Source organism: Sinocyclocheilus anshuiensis, unplaced genomic scaffold, assembly GCF_001515605.1.
Source record: "Sinocyclocheilus anshuiensis isolate Anshui unplaced genomic scaffold, SAMN03320099.WGS_v1.1 scaffold336, whole genome shotgun sequence".
Lineage (NCBI taxonomy): Eukaryota > Metazoa > Chordata > Actinopteri > Cypriniformes > Cyprinidae > Sinocyclocheilus > Sinocyclocheilus anshuiensis.
The window spans coordinates 267,309-278,031 of NW_015555712.1; the positions used below are offsets into that span (position 1 = coordinate 267,309).

At 37.4% G+C, this 10,723-nt stretch overlaps 1 protein-coding gene across 1 annotated transcript in view; it reads right to left on the reverse strand.

Moving 5' to 3' along the window:
• Nucleotides 1-620: 620 nt before the first annotated feature.
• LOC107672112 (vascular endothelial zinc finger 1-like) overlaps nucleotides 621-10,723 on the reverse strand; it is a 17,377-nt gene continuing 7,274 nt past the window's right edge. The window contains exons 2-5 of the mRNA XM_016465198.1: nucleotides 3,875-4,614; nucleotides 3,251-3,320; nucleotides 2,986-3,151; nucleotides 621-1,968 (exon numbers count right to left, since the gene is read on the reverse strand). Of these exons, the coding sequence (XP_016320684.1) occupies nucleotides 1,604-1,968; nucleotides 2,986-3,151; nucleotides 3,251-3,320; nucleotides 3,875-4,614 (1,341 nt within the window). The 3' untranslated portion in view covers nucleotides 621-1,603. The remainder of the gene's footprint in view (nucleotides 1,969-2,985; nucleotides 3,152-3,250; nucleotides 3,321-3,874; nucleotides 4,615-10,723) is intronic.

Consider the following 10,723-nt stretch of genomic DNA (forward strand, 5'->3'; position numbering starts at 1 on the left):
TGTGTGGTGGCTCTTGATGCCTTGACCCCAGCCTCAGTCCATTCCTTGTGAAGTTCACTCAAATTCTTGAATCGATTTTGCTTGACAATCCTCATAAGGCTGCGGTTCTCTCGGTTGGTTGTGCATCTTTTTCTTCCACACTTTTTCCTTCCACTCAACTTTCTGTTAACATGCTTGGATACAGCACTCTGTGAACAGCCAGCTTCTTTGGCAATGAATGTTTGTGGCTTACCCTCCTTGTGAAGGGTGTCAATGATTGTCTTCTGGACAACTGTCAGATCAGCAGTCTTCCCCATGATTGTGTAGCCTAGTGAACCAAACTGAGAGACCATTTTGAAGGCTTAGGAAACCTTTGCAGGTGTTTTGAGCTGATTAGCTGATTGGCATGTCACCATATTCTAATTTGTTGAGATAGTGAATTGGTGGGTTTTTGTTAAATGTGAGCCAAAATCATCACAATTAAAAGAACCAAAGGCTTAAACTACTTTAGTCTGTGTGCACTGAATTTATTTAATACACGAGTTTCACAATTTGAGTTGAATTACTGAAATAAATGAACTTTTCCACGACATTCTAATTTATTGAGATGCACCTGTAGGTTCTATTGTATTTTGTCACGTCACATCGCGCACCGCCACTCGCGTCTGGTGTAGACACGGTGTGAGGAAAAACAGCCCTCGTCCTTTGGAAAGGAAGAGCAAAAACGTCACGGTTACAAAACTAAATGCTCTTAAGAATAATAATGGACCTTTCAGTGTTGAAGTCAGCCACTTGGTGACCAGGCATCTATGCGAACACTCAAAATATTTGATCTAAAATAATACTGCCATCAGAATAATCACCGAAGAGATATGTGTTCAGTGCAAGATTGTAACTGTTAATGTTCAACCCCACTAAGCAGAAGAATATCCCAGCTATTGAAACAGAATGTAATTATTCTACAATCAGGAATGACCAACTCCAAAGATTACCTATAAAGAATAATAATTATAATAATAATAATAATAATACAAATAAAAACACAGCTACAGATTAAAAGGCTTACAATGAAAGGAGGCCTTTTAAAAAATTATTCTAAATTTTCCTCATTTGTAGAGTATTGTCTCAAAAAAAAAAAAAACCCTCTCATCTTCCATTAATGGAAGTCACTGTCCCTTTTGTTGTACGCGACTCATTAATATGCATAAAACTATGAAATACTGATAAGCAAGCTAATGTAACAAAAATAAAATCCTCACAGTTAATATTTGCCAAAGTCCTTAAACCGTGAACACTAACAATGAAGCGCTCCGCTTCAAACAGCCGACTGGCAAGGATCTTCTGGCACTAGAAAAGTGAAATCACCAAACATACAGCATGTCAAGTCTTCCACTCCATGCAATAACTATTTTTTCTGTCCGTCACTAAACTCTAGACAATCTCTCAGCCGAGCGAAGGAGACGCAAAGTGCCAGCTAACATCCGCATGATTCCTTGCCGCTGCGGACTGTCATTTTCCTATACTCGCCATTCTTCCAGGCTCTTTTTTTCCCTCACATCTGGAGAGGAAGACTAAAACGGGAGACATGAGGTTTACTAGGAGAAGGCGGGTGGGATGTTGGGGTCTACCAGGGCGGAGTGGAAGGCAGGACCTGCGAGAGGAAAGACATGCTTTCCATTGGCCTCATGGCAATGTTGAGCGGACCGGTGATGTTCATTGACATGGGCGAGGTTATGGCGACGGGATGGGCGATGTTCATGGGCATCGTAGCTGGGATGTTGACCGAGGTGATGTTGACGGGAGCAGTGATGGTGACTGGATGCTGAAGGCTGACGGGGGAGGTGATGTTGACCGTGTTGGTGGTGATGTTCATCTGGGCGGCGATGGTGACGGGGTTGCTGGCGATGCCACGGTTCATGGCCGTAGTGTTGGATGCGGTTGAAGCAGTGACTGGTGTGACTGAGGCAGAGTTGCACATGTTGTTAGAGTCTGACCGGAAAAAGTAAAAAAGGAAAGAGTGAATAAAACACTGGGGTGATTTCTAGGGTTCATTAATAAAGATGGCCAATGGTTAGTGTGAGAGTTTCAGGCGAGTAGCTGTCTTGCCACTGAATATTTTAAATTTATTGATCTTATACATCTATTTTTACATTTGGTTTACTGCAATGTATTCCACATTGCTGTTGCAAATTTGTCACCAACATAATTTTTTGGCTAAAAATTAAAAAGTGGCTAGATTGTCAAAAATAACTTGTGATGGTCTTGAAAGTATCAGTAAAACCTACAAACCAATGTTTTGCATTACATATTACATAATTAGCTTGTTGTTAAGAAAAAAAATCTTTGTAAATAAAAAAAATATTTTTTTGTATAGATGTATTTTTATAAATACTTCTAGTAAATATAATACATTGTTAAAGACCAATGTTTCTAAAGAAAAGTGTTTACATTTTCTGTAAACACTGTAAATAAAATTGTGGATTGTTTGGCAAAAATCTAACATTTCATGAAAAATATAAATGTTTCTAGTAATTATAAATATACAGTGTTAAAGAAATATGTTCCTAAAAGAAATGTTGAATTTTTTTTTTTATTTGTAATTAACATTTTATGAAAAATATAAATATTTCTAGTAAATTAATTGTAGTAGTATTAAAATACATAATGTGGTGGGACTAGTGAAAAGTACAAATCAGAACTGAAGAAAATCCTTACAGTTAAGGCCTGAATATCTCTAATTTTTACCTAACCTCTACATAATTGAATATCCAATATTCACAGTACACAGCTGACAGTGGTGGGCTTTAAAAGGCCAGGTTGGGGAAAATACCCTTTAGCACCTAATATTATGAAAAGTGAACAAAAAAGACAATTCCATTTTGTAATGGTGGCAAACAATCAGAAAGCACTAATTTATGTGGCAGGATCGAGGGAAACCAGTGGCACCTCTCTTAGTGTGAAAGTCATCCTAGAGGACATCTGAAAATTATTGGAGAACTGACATACCTTTGTTACAGGGAGAGGTGAAGCCGGCCTGGCCGTGGGTCTTGAGGTGGCTGGTGATGTAGGCGGCACTCAGCATCTTCCCGCAAATGTTGCAGGTGACTTTGCCTTCATGCCGTATCATGTGTGAACGCAGACGGTCTTTGGTGGCGAAGGCGGACGTGCAGGCCTGCAGTGACGGAAAGACAAATCAGTGTGTGGACAGAGTGCGACAGACCAATGAAACTGTTTGAGTGTGCAGGAGAGCGAGGGGCATGCGCAGTCCTACCGTTACTTGGCATTTAAAGGGTCGTTCTGTGGAGTGTACGTGCTTGACATGACAGCTAAGATGATCAGGCCTGTTGGAGAGGAAATCACAAACAATAAAAAAATGACGTCATGGATGAGAGCAAAACTTGAACTGAACTGCATGATGGCACTATTATTAGGGCTGCACAATAATGGTTAAACTGATAATCGCGAGTAATCATGATTATTGTAAAAAGAAATGTCTAAAATGACTTCATTATTATTGCACTTTCACATAAGCACAAATCAAGAAAACAAACTTAAGTGGCTTATTTTAACTCATCTAAGTTCCTGATGCATTACATTTCTCAAATAAATGAACAGTCTTTACACTATGAAAACTGGTCCAACAAGAAGCTTTCTAAAGCTAAACCAGTGAAATTCCTAATAATAACTACAACAACTGCAAACCATGTTAATGTTTTTCTATTAAAACTACAACAAAAAAGAACTTATATTGTGGCACAGAGTTCGCACGCATTTATTGAGCAAACACAATCGTAAATAATACAGTTAAGCGCTACATAAATAAGTGAGACAAATTGGTTTCTTCTATAAAAAAATGAAACAAAAAGGTACAATTGTTTAGAATTGCTGAACATACCGAGAGAAGCCTTTCCCACAAACGGAGCAGATATACGGCTTGTGCACGCCACCGTCGTGCGAGCGCACATGGTAGGTCATGCGGTCCTTCCTCTTGAAACGCTGGTGACATATGGGGCACTCGAAGGGCTTCTCGTCCGAGTGTGAGAGCTTGTGGCGGTTGAGGTGATAGACGTCACGGAAGGCCTTGCCACACATCTCGCAGCCGTGGTTCTTCTTCACCGGTTTGGGGGGTTTCTTGGGTACGGCCGGCTGCTGCTGAGGCAGGACCGACATCACGCCCGCGGCCGTTGATGCAGATGCGGAGGTGGTGGCGGTGGTGAAGATGCCCGCCACTGTGGAGACATAGGAGGGGTTGCCATTGTTGTCGCGTGGCACAGTGGAAATGAGAGACACCATGGTGGGCGCTGTGGTTGTCTTCTTGGGCCGTGAAACCATCTTAATGCCCGTGTGACAGGACTCATGCCGCCGGAGGTGGTAACTGTCCCGAAAGGCCTTGTTACAGTAGCCGCATATGAAGGGAGTCTTTGACTTGGGCTCCTTCTTTATTACTACCTGACCACCACCTCCTCCCCCTCCGCCCGTCCCACCGCCCATGTTGTCTTTTAGGAGGTCAGTCGCACTGACTGGGGGTTTCTGGTCGAGTGGGATGGGAAGAACAGGCTTTTGATCCTGCGGCTCAGAGTTGAGCAGCGGCAGTAGGCTGTTCTGGTGCTGGTGGTGGAGGGCTTCATTGGCCTGCTGAGATAGAAAGAGAAGACATCTTAGCATGCTGAACAATTTTTTGAAGATTTTAGCCCTGAAACAAAACCAAAACTGTCATAAAGCATATTTTAACACTAGTGGTCGACCGATATTGTTTTTTTGACAGACAATGCCGATATCTTAGAGACCAGGGTGGTCGATGGCCGATATATGTATTAAATATATAAGTATATATATTTTATTTTAATTATATTTTATTATTATAATTTGTATTTATTTTAGTTAATGTTTGAGAAATTTGAAATAATTCGAAAATGAATTATATTAAAAATAAATGCGTAAAATATAAATACTTTAGATGACAACTTCCTGATTCTGTAATCCTATTACAGTATTTTTCACAAATAAATAAATATTTAAAAATATATAAATAAAAAGAAAGTAAACACTGTAACCAACAGGGCACACTGGGAATCTGGGAAGTATGTGTGCATTGGGCACGCAGTAAAAACGACATGAATATGACTCTGGGCAAATGGATAAAGCGAAGCATAACTTGAAATCACAAATCTAATGTTTGTTGGTCACGCATTCAATTCACATGGACCGACCGTCATGCAGAGAACACGCGATCATGCAGGATACAAATGCATACTTCACAAGATCCCACGACTGGACTAAGTCCGCAAGGTCTGTGGAATTAAATGTTTATTAGGCATTTGTTTAAATGATATAAATGCGTATTTGCTGTACACTGACGGTAAACGTAAAAGTATTATAATGTTTGCCTTTCTATTACTAATAATAGTTAAGCAATTGTTATAATACTTTTTTGTATACTTTTTAATTCATTTGTTCAACAGTTCTACAGCAAACAATGAAGAGGGAGAATGTGAGCGCTGTGCTGTTCTCAGCACCGTCAAAATAAAAGTATGGTGTGCGAACATATCGGCCAAACAGAAAACCTTATCGGCCGGTGCCGATATTTGAAATATGCCAGATATTGGACAATATATCGGCCTTGGCGATATATTGGTCAACTACTATTTTACACTGTCGTTGAAATGTTTTTGATAGTGGTCGACCAATATTGTTTTTTTGACAGCCGATGCTGATATCAAAAGCTTCGTTCAGACTGTCAGCTTAAATCCGATTTTGTGCATATCCGGATGGAATCTGATTTGAATAACTGACTGTCCACACAGTGTATCGCAACTGTTCATATCCGATTTGTGTGTCCATAAGCCCTCTTTTGTTTTACTGAATGTGCTTTGGTTACTATGGCAATGCCGTTGCGTTGTTATGCCTACGCTAAAAACAACAATAACAGCAATACAGTTTGCAATACATTGTCTTACGACATGACATGTTGCCGTCACACTGGATTATTTTTATTATTATGGATTTCGTTTTATGAGGCAGAATCAGAAACGCAGGAAGCTGGAATGTGCAACTTTATACCGTGCTGCCATCTCCGCTGGTTTCAACACTCAAAGAGGTGAGTATACTAGCAGTATATTGTCTTTTTCCGCTTGACTTTGACAGTTCACAACAACACACGCTTGTTTCTACAAAGACATTTATTATGTTTTCTAAAAAAAAGCTATGCTAAATCCGATCTGAGCGGTCAGACTGAAACGGATTTCCAGGAATGCGATTTGAATAGGATTCCAAACCACATACTAATGTATGTGGATTTGCACAAATCAGATTTCATGTAGTTCGTTTTCATGTAGTTCTAAATATGATCGGATTTCAATCGGGTTTGCACAAAAATCGGATTTGGGCTGACAGTCTGAACAAGGCTTTAGAGAGCAGAGTGGCCGATGGCCAATATAAAGCCTATACATCATTTTTATTTATTGTAACTAACATAAGAAATTTTAAATAATCTGAAAATGATAAATGTGAAAAATAAACATACTTATACTTTAGATGACAACTACTTGTTTCTGTAATCCTATTACAGTATTTTTCACAAATAAAGAAATATTAAAAAATATATATAAATAAAAAGGAAGTAAACACTGTAACCAACAGGTCTTTCAGTAATCTGGGAAGTTTGTGTGCATTGGTGCATAATGTCAAGGTAACACTCATTTTACATACAGCACACAGTGAAAATGACGAACATGACAGTGGGCAAATGGATAAAGTGCAGTATAGTTTGAAATTATGAGTTTAAAGTTTGTCGATTGCACGTCTCTAGTGAAGCCGAACTCTCCTGTCAGCATTCAATTCACATGGACCAACCGTCACGCAGAGATCACGCAATCATGCAGTATACAAATGCATACTTTACAAGATCTCACAGCTGGATCCAAATAAGTCTGAAAAGTTTGTGAAATTAAATGTTTATTAGACATTCTAATATTTGTTTAAATGTGTATATGCTGAATGCTGATGGTAAACGAGAAATAATTATGTTTGCCTTTCTATTACTAATAATATAAAAGCAATCGTTATAATACTTTTTTGTATACCTTTTAATTCCTTTGTTTAACATTCTATTTGATTATCAGACAGACTTCTATACCTATTAGAAAGAACTGTTAAACCGTGACAGCAAACAATGAAAAGGGAGAGCGCTGTGCTCAGGTGCTGCCGTTCTCATCACTGTCAGAAAACAGAAAAACTTATCGGCCAATATTTGGCATTTTTCAAATATCGACATCGGCCGATAAGTTTTTCTGCTTTCTGACAGCGATGAGAACGGCAGCACCTGAGCACAGCGCTCTCCCTTTTCATAGTTTTTGAAGGATGCTTATGCTCACCAAGGCTGCATTTATTTGATCCAAAATACAGTAAAACAGTAATATTGTAAAATATTTTTACAACTTTAATGCTTTCTGCTTTAATAGATTTTAACATTTTATTTATTCCTATGATGCAAAGCTGAATGTTTAGCAACCATTACTACTGTCTTTAGTGTCACATGATCCTTCAGAAATCATCCTAGTATGCTGATTTTGTGCACAAGTAACAATTCTTTTTATCATCAAAGTTTTTGATGATATCACAAAATATTTTTGTGGAGACCATGATATTTTCTTTTCAGGATTCATTGACGAAAAGAAAGTTGAAAACAGCATTTATTTGAAATTGAAATCCTGTGTAACATAAATGTCTTTCCTGTCCATTTTGATAAATTTAATGCATCCTTGCTGAATAAATATATTAATTTATTTATTGAAGGAGGAAAAATCTTACTGACCCTAAACTTTTGAACATTTAAACTTTAATCTATTTTAAAAACAACAAAGAATGCTAAGCCTAACTATGCTCACCAAGGCTGCATTTATTTGATCCAAAATACAGTAAAACAGTAATATTGTAAAATATTTTTACAACTTTAATGCTTTCTGCTTTAATAGATTTTAACATTTTATTTATTCCTATGATGCAAAGCTGAATGTTTAGCAACCATTACTACTGTCTTTAGTGTCACATGATCCTTCAGAAATCATCCTAGTATGCTGATTTTGTGCACAAGTAACAATTCTTTTTATCATCAAAGTTTTTGATGATATCACAAAATATTTTTGTGGAGACCATGATATTTTCTTTTCAGGATTCATTGACGAAAAGAAAGTTGAAAACAGCATTTATTTGAAATTGAAATCCTGTGTAACATAAATGTCTTTCCCGTCCATTTTGATAAATTTAATGCATCCTTGCTGAATAAATATATTAATTTATTTATTGAAGGAGGAAAAATCTTACTGACCCTAAACTTTTGAACATTTAAACTTTAATCTATTTTAAAAACAACAAAGAATGCTAAGCCTAACTATATTTTTTTATGGCATGGCTGATACTTGGTAAACGGCTGATATTAAAGTTTTATAACGTTTTTGACTAAATATATTAAAAATGAAAACCAGAAATGAGTAATTTTAATGCTACAAGGGAATTTAGGCATCACAATATCACAGTATGAAAAAACATTAATTTTAAGACTTCTAAATATTACATGTAACAGGATTATTAAATTATTAGTACATTTAAAAATTAAGCAAGCATTAAGTGATGATAAAGGTTTAATTTAAATACTAAATATCAGCCAATATATATTCTAGATTAAACAATAACTATAAATAACAAAATCGTCTGTAATAAAACCTGACTCTGTAGGCCTATCATTCGCTTTGAACACATGATGCACACTCATCTGTGTGAAAAGCCTGGCTGTGATATTATGGGCCAGCTTTGCTATTGGCCAGTATGAGGTAGACACGACCTCAGCTGAGAGACGGTGTTAAATGTTTAGCAAAAATAGAAACTGACTCATTTCCAGGGCATCTGCGCAACTTGGAAAACAAGAGAAGCCCTGACTGGGACTTAGCAGGGGGACAGTCAGCTGTTCAGCAAAGTGCAGGATGACTAATGAGATATTGGAGAGATTGAGAAAGCTGAACAGAAAGTGAGGGAGAGACAGAATGAGAAGGAATGTGTACTGTAATGCATTCAGATATAAGAGAACATGCCAGAAACTGTCCATAAAAGAGCAACATACTTCAAGATGAGAAAACGCAGATGCATAAAAAAGACGTAATTCTTGGCAAACATGATCCCTGTGTGACTAACTGGAATCTTTAGATCCCGTCAGGGCAAGATGCGAATGTGCAGACGTGTGCATCATATCAGAGACTTCAGTGTTTTTGCACAAGAAATTAACAGCTTCCTGCAGCCTGCAAACATAAATCTACTGCATGTAAAATGATCTGAGCTTGTAATGAAAGCGGTTCCTCATGTGACTGGCCTCACAGGCTCAGGACGTTCTGCTAAACTTACATCATGTCATACACAACAACGACTGCAAAACACACATGGAAAATTAACATTCTGCCTTCAGACTTGCTAGTCTGAAGGCAGAATGTTCACATAGCTCTTTTCTATAAGTGAAGGTGGGACATATGCGGCCAAGCACCAAAACTGCCATAAAATATATCAAATACATTTAGTAAATTCTTGCAGTTCTCAAATATCATTTGCATATTCAAACATGGCAAATCAAGATGTCAATTTTTATGTTTATGCCGCTAAATATTGTTGGTTCATGCATGTTTGAATAGGCTATGTCGAAGTGCAAATGAAATTTGAGAGCTACTGTGGAGGGGAAAACGATCCGTTCATGACATCTTTTTTTTTCTTCAAGATTTATTTTTGGCATTTTTGCCTTTATTATGATAGGACAGATCAGAGCTGGCAGGAAGCAAAGTGGGAGAGAGATAGGGGGACGGGATCGGGAAAGGTCCTCGAGTCGGGATTCGAACTTGGGATGCCCGTAGCACTAGGGCGCCGTATGTTGGTGCGCTGCCCACAAGCCTATCAGTGCTGACAACTTTATATCTTTAATAAAAAATGTGGAATATAGTGCAATACAGCTATTACAGTATTAATACAGTAATTCAATTTGTGTATGACAGCATCTGTTTCCATTCAATTTCATTGTAAAAAGTCAGTGTTAAAATTCTTCTAAATTTGTTTAGTGATCCACAAAATAAAGAATCTCATATCGGTTTAAAATGCCATGTGGGCCCGAAAACGACGAATAATATAATTTTTTTTGGAGTAAACTATTAAATACCAAAATAGATAGGAGAGGATAAAAGTTTTTTTAGTGGTGGCCAAAATCTGTTACAGGTTAAGAAATAAAAACTACACAAAAACATAACAAAACATGATTATAAATTAAAGAATGAACAACAAATTGGATTACTAGGGTTGGGTGTTTTTTACGATACCGGTGCCAAATTGATACTTTTAAAACGGTACCGGTGCCTGAACCGATACTTTAAAAAAAAGAGCCACAAAAACAAAAAAAAAACACACATAATGTTTCTACTGTATCTCTGTCAATCACTGATATTTAGTTAAAATGAGTGAATTGACTGAGTGCTGTCTGTCACTGTCTTTAAACAGTTCTGTGAATGACTGTATGGTATGCCACATGCACTGTAATATGTTTTATATTAAATATTATATTTTTAAATGAAAATAGCAACATGAACGTTTTATAAAGTATGCGTTCATATGTATTAAGGGCTAGATTTTCGCTGGAGGAAACAGCTGTGGTGTGATGAGGTGTCAGCGAAAACTTTACAGTAGATGGGAAACCGATTGCTCCCTCGTGACCTTTTGT